The sequence below is a fragment of the Leguminivora glycinivorella genome, chromosome 19, assembly GCF_023078275.1.
Source record: "Leguminivora glycinivorella isolate SPB_JAAS2020 chromosome 19, LegGlyc_1.1, whole genome shotgun sequence".
NCBI classification, from domain to species: domain Eukaryota; kingdom Metazoa; phylum Arthropoda; class Insecta; order Lepidoptera; family Tortricidae; genus Leguminivora; species Leguminivora glycinivorella.
This window is the reverse complement of record NC_062989.1, coordinates 9,513,589-9,534,802: the sequence shown is the minus strand read 5'-3', so window position 1 is coordinate 9,534,802 and position 21,214 is coordinate 9,513,589. Positions and strand designations below refer to the sequence as shown.

General features: G+C 37.4%; 1 protein-coding gene across 2 annotated transcripts; it reads right to left on the bottom strand.

The window, feature by feature from the left end:
* Positions 1-1,436: 1,436 nt before the first annotated feature.
* Positions 1,437-20,724, bottom strand: LOC125236367 (alpha-tocopherol transfer protein-like). 2 transcript variants are annotated; one of them, XM_048143149.1, is made up of 8 exons: positions 20,609-20,724; positions 7,005-7,180; positions 6,231-6,387; positions 5,145-5,265; positions 3,695-3,826; positions 2,621-2,834; positions 1,819-1,982; positions 1,437-1,556 (listed from the first exon to the last, which is right to left on the bottom strand). In XM_048143149.1, the coding sequence occupies exons 2-7, from the start codon at positions 7,171-7,173 to the stop codon at positions 1,828-1,830; spliced, it is 948 nt and encodes a 315-aa protein (XP_047999106.1). In that variant the 5' UTR covers positions 7,174-7,180; positions 20,609-20,724; the 3' UTR covers positions 1,437-1,556; positions 1,819-1,827. The 2 variants fall into 2 exon arrangements, with proteins under 2 accessions (XP_047999106.1, XP_047999105.1); XM_048143148.1 differs by having other exon boundaries at positions 1,437-1,982.
* Positions 20,725-21,214: the final 490 nt, after the last annotated feature.

Sequence of the window (21,214 nt, the reverse complement as noted above, 5' to 3'; positions counted from 1 at the left end):
GTATTGTCATAATTTAGTCAGACTGTCATATCTCATGTTTCTCTAATCTATAGTAATAGATACAGCTATATTTTATTCAGCCTCACACCTGACTGTGGAGTCACATATTTTTAAGCCAAGGCATAGTCCCTTGGCATTTTGTTCGTGTCACGATTTTAGACGAATGTCGTGAATGGTTTCATGTTTATTTTAAAGGGTTGGCTTGAGGGAAAATACTTTACTTATTAATGTACCTTTTGGATTGAAACTACATTCAAACGTGGAATCTTTACCATCTGTGGTAACTTTAACGTTAAGTGTTAATAGTTGTTAATAGAAATGTCTCATATTAAGTAAAAGTTAAAACAATTAGGCCAAAGTAACTTAAATTCGTTTTATTATGTATTGTAAGACTTTTATAGATTTCTATCTTTTTGACTGGACCTCTGACAACTTTACCTATACCTAATAAAACCCCAAAAGGCAAAGTTGCCTCGTTGCCCATACTACTATTATTTTTTTCATACAAAACTATTCAGCACGAACTGAATAGCTGTTTTTGCTAGCTGACTAGAAGTATAAACTGTCAATTAGTTCCGCGTCTTCGAGATGTTACACACTTAAACACTTAGGTGCACGCAATAAATTACTGCTCAATATATTTTTTAATTAATTACGCTCCTGGAGTTAGGACCAAACTTATAATTACTTGTTGTAGGTCAAAGTAACTTAAATGCGTTTTAATTATGTATTGTAAGACTTTTATAGATTTCTATCTTTTTGACTGGACCTCTGACAACTTTACCTATACCTAATAAAACCCCAAAAGGCAAAATTGCCTCGTTGCCCGGTACATCAAAGTTGACAATATACAGGATGTATTTTGGATTTTACCTCATATTTAATGTTTTATTGGCATATGCCCTACGGAACATATTTTCATAATATATGATTTAAACATGCTACTATTATTTTTTTCATACAAAACAATTCAGCACGAACTGAATAGCTGTTTTTGTTAGCTGACAGACGTATAAACTGTCAAATAGTTCCGCGTCTTCGAGATGTTAAACATTTAAGTGCACACAATAAATTACTGCTCAATTTTTTTTTTAATTCATTACGCTCCTGCGGTTAGGACCAAACTTATAATTACTTGTTGTATGGGTTCGTAGCACTAAAACCGGTATTGCCCTTGGTTTCAGTGAATTGTGAGAATCGTTGGGATACTAAAGGCAAAAGTTGAAAAAGTAAAACTAATATTATGTTCACGTTGCTTTTTTATTTTATTCAAACCTAACTCTTTTATTAAAAGAACAGTTATGATGAAATCAATTTCGTATACCTCCTGACTGTTTCATCAGTCAAATTAAAGATATCAAAAAAAAAGAAGAATACTGAAACGCATAGATAAGTAGATCTAAAATATTGTAACATTTTAAAAAAAAATGTGTAAAGTTGTTGATACAGATTAGTTTATTTTATTGACAAAATACCACCATAAAAGTATAAAACTTAAAGATCTACAATTATAATTAAAACTAAAGTAATCCTTCTATCCAGATCTAAATGTATGTGGGTGAATCAACTTTTTCATGCCTGTTATTGCCATGGTTACGGCTCCCTGAGTCACGCTGGTTTTACTTAAACTATGCAAACATGAATTTTTCTAGTGTTAACAAGCCCTTTCCTTAATTTGCCACGTACAAACATGGACTGCATGCATGCTTGTATAATTTCAGTAGCATATTTTTTGCATAAAACCAGCGTGACTCAGGGGACCGTAACGTAACCATGGCAATAACAGGCAAGAAAAAGTTGATTCACCCATGTATACAAATACATAATCTAATCAACACTAAGTTTTCTAAAAGAGCCAGGCATGCCCAGGTATTCGTCATTGAATTTGGTGTTTGTTCTTCTGGACTCATCAGCGACGAGTTGGTCTAGATCCTTTATTCTTTGCTTTGTCTCTTCATTGCTCATAAAGTCAGTCCAGGCGTCTGAAATATTAAAAAAAAATTGAGTGGAAGTATTGTTTTAATATAAATAGAATAATGTTATAAATGAATTATGGAAACTTGAACTGAAAGTCATACATTAATAAAAATATGTGTGACAAATTTCAAGTTATGCGGTTCAGTAGTTTTGGAGAAAATTGGCTGTGGCCACAGAGAAAAATATTTTTATCAGTTTTCATTTTATCAAAATAGTGTAAAAACGCTATATTTTTGCTAAACATCAACGCTATAAAATTTTTTGCCTCCTCTTTTTCCCCATAAGTTGATAACAGAGACGATTTTTAAATTTTAGGATTTTTTTCATAGTACTTTTTCATACAACTTTTGGCGGTCGAAAAAACGCATTTTGCACAAATATATTTTACTATATTTTAGTAGGTATGTCAACAAGACACACACAAAGAACTAAAAAGAAACAAATGTCGGTTCTGTGGAAATTATTATGACCCCTCCCATACAAATGCTCGTACAACTCTTCTACTAATATATTTGACGTCTTTACATTTCTCTGCTTTTGTGGTGGATCTGGTGATCATCTTTGAAGATGTCATAAAATAATTTACTCCTTAGAGTTTAAAAGAACTACCCAATAAATGCAAAAAGGTTGTCCAAGAACTTACCAGCTATCTTTTTGACAGACTGCTCATCACCGCCATACTCCTTAGGTAAGATTTCTTTAGGCACGTGTTTTTGAAAGTCACTGATGGAGTTATGCACGTGCAATCTACCTGCCACCTTGGGTTTCATGCACTGTTTTATGATGAACACGAATCTGTCTACCCAAGTTGGGGCGTTGAGTATGTGGATACCTTTAATTTTGGTGCCATAGCCTTCCTGTAATACAACGTTTAAATGTATTAGTTGTTAGAAGGGTGTATATAGTAAAGAAGAGTAACACATAAATTGTCACAGTGTCTAGTCTCTCACAAATTATAGGCGTTAAATATGACCCCTTGGAATAATTCTGCAATTTTTCATTCTAAATATTTAAATGTGTATGGTATTAATTGACTTCATACTCAACGTAGTTTCAATTTTGAAATCGGCAGATCTAAAAGTTTAGTAAAAGAATGTTATGTGTAAAGTCGCCGTCAACAGAACTTGTGAACAATGTAAACAAACCTTGTAGTCAAAATGTCTTTAGTTTTTATTTTAACTCATCAGATTCTGGCTAAATCCATGTGTTATTTTAATCAATTCATATCACATTATGATCCTCAACCTTTAAAGTAATAAAATGTGCTAGAATATTGATATTTTATAGAATGGTTTGTTTACATTGTTGACAATTTCTATTGACGACGATTTTAAGTTAGTTGACACTTCCCGATTTCATTACGCTAAAAATCTGTACAGATATACATAATATTATGTTCATAAATGCAGCATGAAATAAAAATGACAAATTAGGATCTCGGGTGCAGTGGTCGCCCGGATTTTAATAAGGTACAGCGGGGCAAATCTCGACTGGGAGGCAAATGTAACTGGTCCGTTTTCCATGTTTTACAATGTTTGCATTATTAAATAGAGTGTTCACAAGTTATATATGGTGGGCGTGTTCAGTGTACACGTAGAACTCAACATCATAGTGTAATGGAAAAAATGGATCAGTTACAATTGGCCCCCAGTCGAGATTTACCCCGCTGTACCTTACTAATAAAAAAATGTCTCCGAAAGCATTTCATAATACTTACGGTGGCCAATAGTTCTGCTTTTTTCAACAGAATTGGGTTAATTTTAGTAAGTACTCCTAAATTAACACCTTCAAGGTCAATCACGTGTCTCTCGTTTATAGAGTAGTCATCGTATAATCTGTATTCTCCTATCTGAAAGGAAAAAAAGTAATATTAACAAAAATATACATACTTCGCTAAAAATATAAGTACATACCTACACAAGGGCATGAATTGTGTAGGTACTCAAAAAATACTTCACATGTTTGACAAGCAATTCTTTAACATTTAACTAACCGGGCGAGCGACTTTGTCTCAAATCGACAATGTTAAATGAAACTAATAAAAATTAAATAAATATGTGACATTCGCGTCTGGTTTAAAAAGAACGTTCGGTTAAGGCGCGTTTTGCACGCACGGTGTGCGTGTGAGAGCGCTTTTACAAACAGAGTCTCATCTTTTTGGTGGGAACACGTATCTGTTAGTGTCTACTACTACGATACGCCATGCCAATTTCGGTATATCCGAATGGTGTGTGTTCGTATAGGACTCGTGTCTTGCGCGCGTGCGGTGTCATCCTTCTGACGAACGACGATTTCGATAGAGGGAGGGCGGCGCACGCGTGTCGGCGCTAGTGTATTTCTGTCGTTGTGTCTCACACGCGACGAAAACACGGCAGCTCCCTGGTTGATCCTGCCAGTAGTTATATGCTTGTCTCAAAGATTAAGCCATGCATGTCTCAGTGCAAGCCGTATTAAGGCGATACCGCGAATGGCTCAATATATCAGTTTTGGTTCCTTAGATCTTACTCGGTTACTTGGATAACTGTGGTAATTCTAGAGCTAATACATGCAATCAGAACTCTGACCAGTGATGGGATGAGTGCAATATTATTGATGCGTCCCGGCAGATGCGAACCAGCACATTGACATAGAGAACCAATATGTTTCAGTGTACATATCGGTATATTGGTTTTAATAAATGCCCGCACGTGAGACCAAGACACATCGTCTCTGCTGGCTTGGCCATCTTATACGGATGGGTGAGGATCGGGCAGTCAAGCAGGCCTATCTGGGTTGTCCAACTAGACGCCGTCCTGCTGGCCATCCTAAATATTGTTGAGTGGATAGAGTGGAGGCTTCTTCTTCTTCCTCATGCCCTCAATCGCGACCACAAGTAGCGTGTCTCCATTGAACGCGGTCATAAGCCATGTGGACTGCACGATATAGGCTGCCGCCAGTCGACTTCTTCACACAGTTTGACCATCTCTTACGAGCCCCACCCCGAGATCTCTGTGAACTCAGCGTCGTTAAGGGCTGGCGAGATGTTGCTCTGGACCGCATAATGTAGCGTGCTCTTGTGTTGGAGGCCAATACTCACTTTGGGTCGTCGCGCCAACAAAGTACTTAAGTCAGTAAATGCCCGCATGGTGATAACACACTGTATAGGTATGAACAAATATAACACTTACATAAAATGCGTATCTGAAGTAAGCTAAAAGAGTGAAATCGTCGATGTTCTCCTTATTGAAATTTACTAGAACCACTCTGGAGTTATCTGATGGACATAATTTTGGTAAGGTCACGTAATTTCTGTAACAAATAATTAAATCAAATAACAATATTTTACTACTAGCTTTTACTCGCGGCTTTGCTCGCGTTAGAAAGAGACAAAAAGTAGCCTATGTCTTCCATCCCTTCAACTACATATCTCCATAAATTGAAATAGATATCATATACGAAAGAAAAAAACGGCAAGGCCCACTGGTGGCCGAGCCGGGAATCGAACCCGGGTCTTCAGCTTACGCGGCTAACGTCCTTACCACTAGACCACACGCCCGCCTACCTTTATATATAGTAGTGTGATTACTTGAAAAAAGAACAAATCAAAAATATTCAATAAAATAATTTGATTTGTTCCCTAGTTGTACGAGTACATATCTCCACTTAAAAAAATCACCTCCGTTTTGCCGTGAAAGACGGACAAACAAACAGACACACACACTTTCCCATTTATAATATTATAGTATGGATGATACAGTATTCATTTTTCAAACTACATAAACTGGATACAACGTTTAAAACCCCTCATGTCCTAGGGCCTACAGTCTACAGTTCATCATTTGTATCTTTTTTTTTCACAATTTGAAAAAGTAAAAAAAAACTTTCTTGTGTTAGTAATATTCGCTTTATCTCGTTAGCCACAATATGTAGCTAAGTAAATTAAACATATCAATGTTTTTCATTCGCATTTTTTATTTGGCGCTCTTATTCCCTACATCGACCTAATTGATTTGCATACGTTCATTGTACATTGAGGTATCTTAACACGTGGCAACTTTACCTTCCGTGTCAACATTACCATTTATAGTTTATGAGAATGAGAAGATTATGATTTAACGACTCTTTTCTTTCCGTACAGACTCCATTACTAAATATGTATTGCTCGCTTATCTTAAAAAATATACACATGTACTATATATTGAAAAAACATATTGAGGTTATTTAGAGCTATTTGTCGTTGTCGTTTTATAACATACAATAACAAATTTACTTACACACATCCCAGGATAGTTTTGAATTCGTCGACGGACCGATTGTGACTCAGTTCAGGCATCATCCCTCTTGAAGTCAGGACTGCTTCTATTCTCTTCTTGGTTTCTTCTATGGACCCTTTTGTGATTAGCAGAGTTCGTTCGATCAAGCGGATTTTTTCTGGAAAACAATGGTAAATATTTTCAGTCACAATAAAAAATAAGTTTAACGTATACAGACATTAGTGAACCATTTTTCAACCAAAACATTACTTTTGACACTGAATGATCATTATCTTATCGGAAACATGGAATAACTAAAATAGGGCCGCCTCGAAAGAATCTGCTACTTACAGCAGCGCTATAAGAGTACTCGTGAGCTTTTTTTTGAGTATGAATAGGTAGACGTTTGACCACGATCACACCTGATAAAAAAAATGTTAACTATTTGGTTGGTTTTAGTGCCACGAGGGCCAACCGCGCGGACAATCGGCACAAGACTAATATATTATGTACCTAGTTTCAAGGAGCGTTTTAGAGTACCCCCAACCAGGCGTGGGGAGCGGTTTCACCCTTACGTTGTCGACCTGCCTTTCATTCGCACGAAGAGGTTTGCCTCTTCTTTCCTAATGCGAACTGCTAAGGAATGGAACATGCTTTCCTCATCTGTATTCCCGGGCGAATACAATCTGGGTGTATAGTACCAGTGAGCTACAACCTCGGTCTTGTCGTCACTTTCCATCAGGTGCGACTAAGGTCAATCACTGGCCAGTTTATAATAATAAAAAAAATACTTACTCAATATCGGCACAGCTGCTTCAAGATGTGGCTCCTTGGAGCACCACTCCAGAACTGCATCGATGGACTCTCTCAATTGTTTCACGTCCAAGTCGCAGTACGCACGAACACCTTGTATTTGCTTCTCCGTGACGTACAGCAATGGATTGATATGTGTTATTTCCGCCATCTTTGTGCTGTGGACAAGTAGATAATGTCTTTAAATTCAAGGAATAAGATACATACATAAACTGACGCCCATATTCCCTAAAGAGGCAGGCAGAATCCAAGTTCCAGGCCAACTCTTTGAAATTACATTGACTGGTTTGAACCTTATAACTCACAGTCAACTTCTACAACACTCACGGGAGATTTGGTGGTGGTAAAATTATTAACCTGTTGCCACATTGGGTAATCTAAGCGCACGGTAGTGCGCACGCCAAGTTCCAGCAATAACAGTAAGGACTTTTTGGAAAAATCTATTATCATCCTTACGAGTCTTATCTTGTAAACAAAAGTGACGTCAAGTGATATTCCAAAAAATACGGTTCATAGACAACTAATGTAATATCAGATGCTTTTTATGCGACCGTTCGTTACTGCGTTTATTGATTTTTAATTTCTATTTTTCATATGTTATTTTCGTTTTTGCGTTTTCATGGCTTGGCATATTAGTATGCAACCCCTTCGCTAGATAGCGCTAGCATCGAAATAAATCAATGTTCTAACTCGTAGTATTTGTGATTATGCAGGGATTTTTGCCTTTTTCTGACGGTGTGAAAAATATTAAAAAACAATAATAATATGCTGAATTTAAAATTTATTCTTATAGCCTCTATCAAGAATTTGTGATGTTTTAAAATAGGCAACTCCATAACGTACCTAAATATAACGGAATATGTACGTATGTAATTCTTGGTTTTAGTAACAAATTAGTTGCGCTGTTATTTTTCTCCATACAAATAATATCTTCCCTTGACATTTACGCTAGCAAATAGTGTTCTAAAACGTCCAAAGTTCATGGAAAAGAGAGACTAATGTGTATGAGGCACTTATCATGGGCTAATCGTTTAAATAAAACTGTTTATTTAAGACCTATTTTAACGGCCCGGCCACGACATTGGTCTAAGCGCGACAGTGGCTAGCGACGGCCATACGTCAGCAGTTCTCGAAAAGTTTCTGCAAAACTTAAGGAAAAAGTTAAATTTGTTTTTGTTATTCGTATTTTGTTACCAACATTTTTTTGATGAATTGAGATTTCAGTAAGTTTTATTTCGTCATTAAGGTTCTCTAATATCTATATTTTCTTAATGTTTTAATTTGAATTGTGAATTATTTGAAATTCATTTATTTATAACACTCAAATAAAAATGTGGTACAATAAATATTATAAACTAGGCAATAAAAAAGAATAATAATAAAACTAAAAATCTAAGTCTAAAGAGGGCCCCTGAGGCATAGTGCCCAAGATGCTGGCAGCATTTCCTCGCTGAATCGCAATACTTATACGTTGAGCGAGGAAGCTGCCAGCTCTTTTGTCCCCCGTAGTCTCAGTCAGCCGCTTCGCCAAGTCCCTGTATAAAATCTGGGCGCCCGGACCCCACGGACCGAGGGTCTCGACGCCAAAAGCAACAAAGTTGTAATTGGCGTCGAGACCTCCGTATTTACGTCTTTTATTCGTCTCTGCAGCCTCTGCAGCCGCGCCCGCTTTCTTTGTGGTACTGTGAAGATGAGACGGGGCCAGTGTGTCCACACAGGTTGCATCCCACACCAGCACTCGTCCCATCCTCCACGGTATCAGCGACATTCCGTCGGGTCTCTTACCATCATCCCGCGCTATACCGGTCGGCTCTAATATTGCGGGCACGTTTACAGAGGTAAGAGACCGTCGGATAATGTCGTTAAGCGCGGCGTGACGCGACATACGCCCCGCACTTCGCTGGCAAGAAAGGCCGTGGCGCCCCAGCTGGTCCACTTCGCTCCCGCAGTGGCATTTGTGGGAAGCACAAATTACAGCCCCAACCCTCAGCCCGACCGCCACTCGGAGGGTATTCCCATCGAGGTGTGTACCAGAATTCGGCGAAGGATAAGCGTTAAGCCAATGGCCGGCCTCCCTACAGCCGGCTGCGAGCAACCGAGCGCGTTCAGCTCCTTCGCTGTTATCTAAACAGGAGGTATAAATTGTTTTACACAAAACATTATCCCAGCTCCTCTGTGATTTGGGATTATGTGGAAGGTCGTGGCCCGGGCAAGCTGATAGCCAGGCATTTCTAGCATCACCCAAGTCTGAGATCTCGTAGTTTATGGGTAAAACCCTTAAGATTTTTCCTACGAGATCAGCAGAGCTGTGGGCAGATGATAGAAATGCCGGCAGTGACACGCTACAGGTTTTGCGCAACCCCAGTCCACCGTACCGTACGGGTAAAGACGCTTGTACCCATGATTGATCAGAAAGCTTTAGGTTCAGAATCTGCTCTAGGTTAGTCCGGATCATGGTATCTATAGGTAGCAGTAAATTTTGATGTTTCCAAAGCGGGCTGCAACGAAGCACGTATACTAATTTTGGGATGAAAAGGCAGAATTTTAGAATAATTAAGGCTGAATGAGGGCTGATTTCTAGAAGGCGATCGGCGTGATTTTGAAATTTTGATACAGTCTTATTGATGAAAGATGGAAAATAATTTTCAAAAATTGGAGTGCCTAGGAGGCTAAGGGAATCTTTTGTGACAGTGGCAATGTTAGGTGTTATAGAATTGAATTTTGCAGTTACGTCCGAGTGTATTACAGATGGATCGTGAATATATAATTCACATTTATTACTGTTCAATTCTAACCCTATGGACTCAAATTTAGACTTAAGAAGAGAGAGATCAGAAAGCACTGATGCCAAGCTGCCTCCTAAAGTCCCGTCGTCTAGATACCACACGTTGAAATCTGAGGATAAATTTTGAATAATGGGGTTGATTGCTAAACAAAAAATTGCCGGACCTAAGGGATCTCCCTGCTGGCATCCAACTTCTGAAGAAATTTCATGGCTACGATACATTAATTTGGAAGGATCAGCATAACAATGAAGGAGGTAATTATAAAGCTCTGGGATGTTATTCCTGATTTCCGTCAGCAGCGTCTCTCTATTTACAGAGTTGAAAGCGTTTTTGATATCAATTTTTAATAAAACTTGGCACTGGCTGTTCTTGAGGAAAGTACGAAGTGCGTGGACAGCGGCCTCGCAGCCGCCTTTAGTACCACAAACCACAACCTAACTGGACTAGTTCAAACCTGCGCTGCAATTTGGAAATTATGTGTCTACCAGAAATTTTGGATGCGAGACGCCTAATCGTTGAACCAACTGCGATCGGCCTCACGCCACCGTCTTTTTTAGTTAAGGCAATTAGATTGGCTCCGTAAAGTATGGGCACAATGTCGGCATGTACAACGGATGAAATTATAACAATTATCCTGTATATATCTTACGAAAGTCGACTTATATTACTAAATGTTGGTAACAAAAAAAACCCCACAAAATGATTTACATAAAAAGGGTTCAGAAACAAAATAAACCTGCCCTAATCAAAAACACACAAAAAAGAATCTGCCTTAAACACTAAAAAGAACACAAAAAAACCCCACAAAATGATTTACATAAAAAGGGTTCAGAAACAAAATAAACCTGCCCTAATCAAAAACACACAAAAAAGAATATGCCTTAAACACTAAAAAGAACAAAATAATTTTTTTCACACAAAATATTTAAGCTACGATAATTTGAATCTGTGCTTATGTTATATATTTACAACATAAACAAATAAGACTTAACCGCAGACTGCTTTTTCATCAATAATATTGTACACGTCAAATATATGTGCCTAATCTTACGCTTAATTATTATTTACCTATAAGAGATATTTACAATATTTATTTACATAACAGTTCCGACTGCTTAGACGAAAGTATTACAATTTAACACGTATTTACATTTTTACAATCATTATTTATTTATGTTTGAAGTCGGTGCCAGCCAAACTAAGAAAAAAGAAATTAGTATACTTAATTAGTACGATACGATAGTATACGTAATTCAGATACTTTAATAACAAAAGACCTAACTATAACTACAAAATATTTAACACAAATAACTACTTCAAAACCTATTCTATAATCCTACACCAAGAAACGACAAATTCAATTTGGATAAGCGCATACAAAAATTCGCTATTTAGAGACTACCGTCAACGACGTCTGCCCTCACGCGTCTGCCCGCGTTCGGGTCAAACACTCGGGGATCTGCCCCCCGCCGCGCGCCGCACGCCGCGGGCCGCGCGCGCGGGAGCGGGGCCGTAGCTCGCGTAAATTCAGGTTCGGGCTGGCACCGACTCCAAACTTAAATAAATAATGATTGTAAAAATGTAAATACGTGTTAAATTGTAATACTTTCGTCTAAGCAGTCGGAACTGTTATGTAAATAAATATTGTAAATATCTCTTATAGGTAAATAATAATTAAGCGTAAGATTAGGCACATATATTTGACGTGTACAATATTATTGATGAAAAAGCAGTCTGCGGTTAAGTCTTATTTGTTTATGTTGTAAATATATAACATAAGCACAGATTCAAATTATCGTAGCTTAAATATTTTGTGTGAAAAAAAATATTTTGTTCTTTTTAGTGTTTAAGGCATATTCTTTTTTGTGTGTTTTTGATTAGGGCAGGTTTATTTTGTTTCTGAACCCTTTTTATGTAAATCATTTTGTGGGGTTTTTTTGTGTTCTTTTTAGTGTTTAAGGCAGATTCTTTTTTGTGTGTTTTTGATTAGGGCAGGTTTATTTTGTTTCTGAACCCTTTTTATGTAAATCATTTTGTGGGTTTTTTTTTGAAGTCGGTTTTATTATTTAAGTCGGTTATAAAATATCAAAGTCACTAAGTATAAGTGTGACGTGGAGATTTAAGGAGGTTCGTTCTTATCATCATCAGCAGTTCTACTGCACCAAATGTCACTATTCTGAACGTAAATGCAAGCTGTTCTTTAGAAATACCAAAGTCACTATAAGTGTGACGTTCAGATTTGAGGGGTTCCATTCTGATCACCGTCATAAGTTCCACTGCACCAAATGCCACTGTTCTAAACGTTAATGCAAGCTGTTCTTATAAAAATACCAAATACATTATAGGCGTGCCGTTCAGATTTAAGGAGTTCCGTTCTGATCTTCATCAGCAGTTTCACTGCAGCAAATGTCACTGTTCCGGACGTAAATGCATCCTGTTCTTATAAAAACACAAAAATCACTATATTTATGCCTTTTAGATTTGAGGAGTTCCCTCGATTTCTCCAGGATTCCATCATCAGACCCCGACTTGGTGCTTATGGGACCATCTCGGGGTTGTACCCGATTGATTAAAAAAATTTTTTTTAAAATCGGTTCACGATTCTCGGAGATATCGAGTAACATACATACAAAAAAAAAAAAAAAAAAATTCAGTTGAATTGAGAACCTCCTCCTTTTTTGAAGTCGGTTAAAAATAGGATCAACTTAAATTTGCTGACGTGGCTATGTACAAAATATTCGGGAACTGCTCTGCGAATGAAAAGTCCCTTCGCTGTGTCTCGCTTCAATGCGCGGTTCCAGGAGGGGTCATGGGGGTCATAGGAAGCCTAGGTTGGTCATATAAATAGACCACGTGACTCCCCGTCTGGGGCCTGGGCCTTTACAACGTGACCCCCCCCCCCCCCTTCTGGGCACGAAGCTGGATCCGCGCTGTATGGCCGCCGCTCACCGCTGTCGCGCTTACATCAATGTCGTGGCCGGGCCGTAAGATGGACACAATATACAAATGTTAATATTTATTCATTTATTTTGCACTTGACAGATACTGTGACGTGGGTGTTCTTTGGACGCATGTATCCACTTCTTATTGACAATGACAATACATTAGCCGATGACGTAAGTTCGAAAATAAACAATGTCTTGTTAGTTAAAAAACGGCGCCATCTAGGTGTGGTGTAGTGTATGCGCGTTCTTAGGTGGTCGCATTTTATTGTATGGGATGGTATGATCTTCTTATATTTAATCTATGGTTCGGTTGACGCTACGTGGCAATCGAAATGTAGTCTGGCTCTGTCGCGCCACTACCACAGTATAATAAAGAGTACACTGAGAGAAAATACAACCAGTTTTCATGTTCGTTCAACAAGTTTTTTGTTTAAAATAGCGCCTACGTGCTCTTTGGTTCAAACAACAAGGCACTTGTCATTTGAATCGGTAATATATTTGACTCAACAAGCCGATTTTATAAAAACAACCTGACACAGTCATATTGTTTTAAACATACGTTTGGCTGATTCAAACGGATAAACCACAACAAGTCGAACTTGTTAAATTCACAATGCAAATTTCTCTCAGTGTAATATCATACAGTATGGCCACTCCCGCTCCCCGCTGAAAGTGCCGCCCACCCCCTCTCGGTTACCTCACAGTTACCGCCTGTCAAAAACGCGAACAGTCGACCTGTCATATTTCACTCATACAAGCGTTGTACGCGTTCACCTACCAGTGGCGTAGCTTCGATACAACTCGATTCCCAACACCAACCGTTTTATTATTTATATATACAAAACAGATACCAAAAACTCCTCCAGCTTTACCAATGAAAATCTTCACGCCTCGCCACTGTCACCTACACGAGCTTAGACTGTGCTAGGAACGCGCCTCTCATATATTTGATCGCCTGTATCCGAGGTGTGGCTATAGGGAGGACACGGCACGTTTACGAAGAACTGCAAACTATGCGTGTAAGCAGGCTATCGCTATATGTACATCGTGTTGTCTCGCTCACACGCCCATGGGTGTCATAATTGCGTTAACATCGTTACGTACGAGTATGTGTCAGATGTTATATGACCCTGTGCAGGTTAGACTCACGGCCAGGTCAAGGAAATTAACTTTTCTAGATGGTATCATATTATTTTAGACCAAAATACACTCCACTGTCACTTTGTAAAATGTTTGTTTTGTGTTCGTGTATGTAACGTTATGGAAAAAGTACCTATGTACCTGTAGGTACATACCTACTCGTAATTTTTATTACAAGCTTTTATTCAACTTGTCTTGTTAGTATGTTACTCGTAGTTAAAAGATTCATTGAATTCAGCCGCCCGTATCATTGGCGGGGACTGGACTCGGAAGTCACAGATCATTACAAAAAAAAAGTATGTTAGTGTGCTTCAAAACGTAGAAGCTAAATTTGACCTACTTCCCGGTTTCCCATTGAGTTGAAAATTTGCACACATATGTAAATCACGTGACAATGCAATATTATGGTATCATGGAGCTGATCTGATGATGGTCATAGGAACTCTGTTTTGAAATGTCGTATCCGCATCGAGTAAGGGGTTTTAGAAACGTCTCGAAGAGCAGTAGATGAGCGTTGAAAGAAAGGTGCAGTCGGTGATAAAAGCTTGTGCCAAAAATGAATTTTTTGCAAAAAACTTATTAGTTCTAGTAAGTGCTCGATTAGGAGTGTAGTTCTGTTCCATTTCTAGAATTCTTACACAGATTTACCGAGTCCCACGGTAAGCTCAAGAAGGGTAGGGGGTAGGGGGATTATGGGTAGGGTAAACTTATGGGTAGGGTAAAGCTTGTATCACCGAATTAGGCGTGTCACCGAATGAGGTGAGATTTACCCTACTCAAACAACGACAGATATAATACAAATATTTATGCTTTTTTTTTTTTTTTTTATACTACGTCGGTGGCAAACAAGCATACGGTCCGCCTGATGGAAAGCGGTCACCGTAACCTATGAACGCATGCAACGCAAACAGTGTCACATGCGCGTTGCCACCCCATTAGAAACTTGTACATTCCCCTTTGCTGTGTTAAGTACACAGCAAATAGGAGTGTACAAATTCCAAGGAGGGTTCGGGTTGCCGACGACTCTAAAGGACAATATACGGAACAAGTTAGTTCCGTAAGTCCTCCCGTCATCAGCACCGCACCCTCGTTGAGCTCTGGCAGCCTTACTCACCGGCAGGAACACAACACTATGAGTAGGGTCTAGTGCTATTTGGCTGCGGTCTTTTGTAAGGCGGAGGTACTACCCCAGTTGGGCTCTGCTCTAGATTACATCATCTGCTCATAACACAAAACTATAAATAACCTTACGGGATTCGAATTCGGGACCGCGGCTAAGCAGAGAGGGTCACTACCCGCTAATCCTGACCGGTCGAAAAAATTATGATTAATGAATATGAAGATTAAAATTTATTCGAATGTTAAAATTCGACAATATTCAAATTGGTACCGGTTGCGTCAATCGATATTCCGGTTAGACCACATTAGACTTGAACCTTTGGCCGTGGTCCAAAACCGGCACCTAGTAAAGTCAATGTATATCGACATACTATAGACAAGACAGCTTAAACGTATGAAAAAAATTTAGACGAAGGCACTATGCCCAATTCAAATGTGTATGTATCCTTAAGTCACCCTATCCTACACAATCACATGAAGCGGTGCTCCGTGCTAGCAATGAATGTACCTACCTAGACTCCTTAACTCAAATAATCTTTTTAATTTAAGATTAGCAGTTAAGTTCATAAATGCATGTATGTTTCTTAGAAATAAACATATTTTTTTTTTTAATGGAAGAGGTTTCCAAAATTGCGAATGTTCTCATGGATGTTCTTAAGGCATTAAGTCCGCCATTTATACAAGTTTGTGTCGTGCAATTTTGCAAAATTGTGGAAAGTTGAAATAAAATAAAATAGTTCCATATACAATAGCTACTCTACTCGATTTACAATCGGTACAATGATACCGCTTTTCCTCTCCAACTTTAAGAAAATTATATGAATTTTGTGAGCAACTGGCTCATATCATTCATATATATTGTCGTAACGAAAAGAGCTGGTATCATGATGACGTCAACCTGTTATTTAGGGGTTTCTAAAATGAAATGTATTTGCATAGGTATACATTTAAACATGCCAACATTTATGCGTATTTCCATAATATAAAGATGATAAAAAAAGAGTTTTTTATCTTAACAACATAATATTAAGAAACATTACAAGTATTTACTTAACAAAAGGACATACAGTTTATCTAAGTATTACCTGTGACTCAGTATTTCCGTATAATGTCCGGTATTTGGATAATTGCCCGGAAAGTCCATGATATAGCAATTATATGGATCATGGGATAAAAACGCATTGTCTTTGTCAACCTTAACGCGTTAAACAAAGATAAACGTAAAAATCTATTTATTTTATTTAGTGCGATCAATTAAGTCGCAAAGATTAGATTGATTAAATATTTAAGAGCAATATTTACACATATGTATGTAGAAATAACGTATTAAGGGCCAAACAGAGTGTAAGTATTTTTTTTGTGCACTTGGGAGTTTAGAAGACTCTTATCATATCCTCAATGAGGTCTTGACGCCGGGATGTCCGCAGTGTAAGCAAAGGTAACCCGATCTGATCAGTATTTAATTCAAGTAATATCATTATGAGATACCTATAGGTACTTACCTATTAGATTTTTTCATTTGACATGTATTGTATTCCATTATATATTTATATTTTTAGTTTGACTATCTGTAAGTGCAGTTGATCGAGTGAATTGATAGTTTTTGTTTTTATTTTAACTCTTTTTGTGTTCATTATTATTATTGACATTATGTAATTGAATGAATGCATGTGAAATAATTATAATTATATTGACAATCATAATTAAATTTATGTAGGTTAACATAGCATGATTTATAATGTCATACTTCATTATGAAATAAATAAAACTAAACTAAACTATATTTACGTACATTATTGTGGCTATCGTATTCGAAAATTATTTCTAACTGTAACTAAGATGTCACTGCGATATTAGTAATAAAATTTATGTTTCTATGGACAAATAGGTATTACCTGACGTCATTTTAACACTGACGTCCAATCAATATCATATCAAGATAATAATTATACAAGCAAAAAACAGAACGCTTAAGAGTGAAAAGAGAGCCTGTTGTCCCTTGTTTAAGGACAATGTCACCGAAAAAGAAAAAACAAAGCTGTTCGATCTACTAAGTACTTTTTCTATTTTCATCACGTAACAGTTTGACGACACGAATGCTAATGATTTCGTCAAAATAGTGCCTATTTAAGTAATATAACACGTACCCATTCCGAATATATTTTAATATCTTTTCACTTAAAGATCATATTATAGTTGATGGTTTGTAAAAAGTAAAAAAAATTGTATTATTTTCGTCTTTCACATGATTGCTGACATTAAAGATAGCATTACGTAAGGAGGTTAAGTTTAAGTTTCTAAAATAGTTGCAATTTAATAAATGAAAATTTTATGTCATTAATTTAATACCATAAATAATCATTTGTACTTTTCCGAGGGTGTACTTTTTGTGTTCTTAGGAGGAAAAGTCCTCTTCAAATTGATCAAAACTTTTTGCCATTAGAGAGCGAAAATTAACACTTAGATCCCTCAAATCAATAAACTATTTGAGATTTGTAAAATTGTTGATTTTTCCTGCTGTTGGCTCTTATTATCAAAAGTTTGCGGACCCCTATAGTAATGATCACAAGAATCGTAATTATAAAAAAGTAAAAAAAAATCAGAAAACTGTGACAGGAAAATTAAAAAATAGCTGATAATAAATAACGGCCAAAAATAATCTATATGCTGACTCTTGAATGAAGGAATACGATAAATAAGTAGATGGCCATAGAGTGTGGCAATGTTTTTTTTCTAATCCAGGCAGGGAAGCATGGTTGCATGATAATAGTACATTGTGCCACAAGGGGAGGAAGTTGAATATTACTAACGAGAGTAAGTTAAATCGCGACGGCTTGCCGGAGCGATTTAAATACTCGAGTTAGTAATATTCATACTCTCCGAGTTACACACAATGTTTTTCATCACATTTGAGAGAAAAATACAGAGGAAACAGTCATAAGGCAAAACCTTCAACCGGCGGCGCGACCAGTAGTGTATCTTGATCTACATCAGATTATTCATATTAAATCCATTGTCAGTGCGGAGCTATGGTGAACAGTCTTGGCCACCACGGCCTCTCGTGCAGCCGAAGTGCTGGTAGGTTTCCTCGCCACGCCAGCCTCAATGACGTCATCCGGAGGGCCCTTGCTAGTGCAAAAGTGCCGGCCGTCCTCGAACCCAACGGCCTGGTCAGGGTTGATGGCAAGCGGCCTGATGGAATGACGCTGGTGCCTTGGAGTATGGGTCGGCCACTTGTCTGGGATGCTACATGTGTAGATACCCTAGCGCCGTCCCATATTCCAAGCACCAAAGTTGTTGCTGGTGCGGCTGCATCCTCGGCTGAAGACCTCAAACGTCGCAAGTATGTCACCCTCGGCAGCAGCTACGTGTTTGCGGCGTTTGGGGTTGAAACCCTGGGGCCGTGGGGGCCTAGTGCGTGTCGCCTCTATGAGGAGCTGTCCAAGCGCCTCATAGAGGCGTCTGGCGACCAGAGGGCTGGCCAATATTTTGCTCAGCGGATCAGCATTGCTATCCAGCGGGGCAATGCGGCCAGCCTTCTGGGCACCTTACCTGCCGGCGAGGACCTAAGCCAAATTTTTTATTTATAAGGTTTTAGCATTAGTGTTTATATTTTATAAGGTTTTAGTATAAGTGTTTTTATTGTTTTAATGTGTTATTGATTGTTTTTAATAAAAACCTACCTTTATAATACCTAAAAAAAAAAAAAAATCCATTGTTTTTGATAACAAACACTTTTTGAACGAAAACAAACACGAAATACTAACCACAAAATACTGCATATAAATTAAATGCAACGTTCAAAAAAGCATATAAATCATATAATTGAACTAAAATTTTACTTTATTTTGATCTGTTGTACTCTCCGTTGATAGGCAATGGTGGGTGCCTCGCGTACGCCCGCGGTCAAGCGCGAGTAGAGAGCATATTGTCAGATTGTAAATTATAACAATTTATCTGAGTTAAATTTTACGAAATAAATGCAAAACACACTGAAATAATTGTAAAACATAAATAAAATGCATTTTTCATACCGTATAATATATTTTACAGCTTAATAGTAAAATTTTGGTTGTGCAATAAAAATCCTTGGCAGATTGAAACATCCTTTGCCTGAAGTATTGTACGGATTATATTAATTTTTAAAACTAAATCCATTATTCCCTTGGGAATAAAATAGTACATTATGCTTCAGTACACGTAGACGCAATGATACCTTCAAACAGCAAATGTGATGAAAACGATATAAAACGCGGCCGTCAATTAGCGCTATTTGTAATTGCGATAGGGACGAACCGATGCGATAAAGTTTATCGAACTGGTATGTCCGCTGGTTTGGAAGCGCTGGTGGCCTAGCGGTAAGAGCGTGCGACTTTCGATCCGGAGGTCGCGGGTTCGAACCCCGGCTCGTACCAATGAGTTTTTCGGAACTTATGTGCGAAATGTCATTTGATATTTGCCAGTCGCTTTTCGGTGAAGGAAAACATCGTGAGGAAACCGGACTAATCCTAATAAGGCCTAGTTACCCTCCGGGTTGGAAGGTCAGATGGCAGTCGCTTTCGTAAAATTAGTGCCTACGCCAAATCTTGGGATTAGTTGTCAAAGCGGACCCCAGGCTCCCATGAGCCGTGGCAAATGCCGGGATAACGCAAGGAGGATGATGATGTCCGCTGGTTTGTCAGAGTACTTCTTAGATCATTTTGTGTTTTATATTTTAGAAACTTTATCAAATTAAAGTTAATCTGTCAATTGTGTCGCTTAACTTCATACTTGAGTCAATCCATTCTGCTTTAAAGTTGAATATATAAAAAATATAATATGATCTGATAGGTACTCCTTCATTTGGTTAATGTTAAACTAATGTAAGTCATTCTAGAATTAGCAGTTAGAGCGCACAAGCTACTTATACTGGTTTGTAATTCATTGTTTAGTCCTATTTCTTTCCTACTTTTTTTTTTTACATCCTTGTGTTACATTTATGTAAACTTAAACATATCTAATCGCATGTTTGTCTCTCAGAGCAAAATTGTATGTACTAACTTTCAGTGGAAACTGTTTTGGCTAATGTGTTAACATATCGTTGTAGACTATAAGAAATTATGTATTCTGTTTGTTTCCCTAATCAATAAAATAAAATAAAATAAACCTTATAGCAGAATGGATTTACCCAGTTTTGAAGTTAAGCGACACAATTAACAATTAGTATTTATGTCGATGGCGTGTGGTAAAAAAAATAACCAAACGCATTGAGTAGGTAATTTTATAAATAGATAAAAATGTATGTACCTACTTCATAAACAGTTATTGAACACAAAATATTTTACAGTTGCACAAACATTTCTTAAAATGAACAAAACTAAAAAACAAATTGTTAAACAGTTGTTAACAAAATAATTAATTTCAAACCGGCACATATAGGGGTATTTCATTAAAAAAGCTGGCCAAAATTATTTATATACATTTCTATAAGTACCTAGTTCCATTTTCTCAATCGAAATATGATTTTTAGTGAAATACCCCTATGTGCGATACTTTACGAAACTGAGATAATGAAATTAAAAAAGAAAAAAAAATAAGCATGACTAAACTAAATTACCTCGATTCCGATCTATTAAGCTTATCCTTTCCCCGTAACTTATCAAACACTTTACCTATAAAAAACCTTAACAGTTCGACGTTTTGTAACAGACTGGTGGTGGCCTTATCCGCGCGAGGATAACACAAGTGAATGCCATATGATACGATGGTTCAAGTCCAGTATATTACGGAAACTAGTTTTTCCCGCTTTGTGACGTCAGTGTGCGTCATATGGTATATTGATGGCGGGATTTCTTTTCTCATCTTTGTGAAAATGTTATTGTGTATTTATTTTGGAATATAAAACTTTATTATATATCATCGATTACTACTTAATTAATTTTGCGACCGTCAATTATTTATTAATAAAATGCATATACCTACTTATAAATTATCGTCATCAAATATTGCTTTGGATTTGGTTATCCTACATATCGTTGGAAAATTAAAACTTTTTAGGGTTCCGTACAAAAAAGGTACAAAAGGAACCCTTATGGCGACGCTCTGTCCGTCTGTCTGTCTGTCTGTTACATCTCTAAATATCTCGAGAACTACTTAGGCTATCGATTTAAAATTTGGAACAGTTATGAACACTTTTAACCTCTATAAGCTGAAACTATTATTT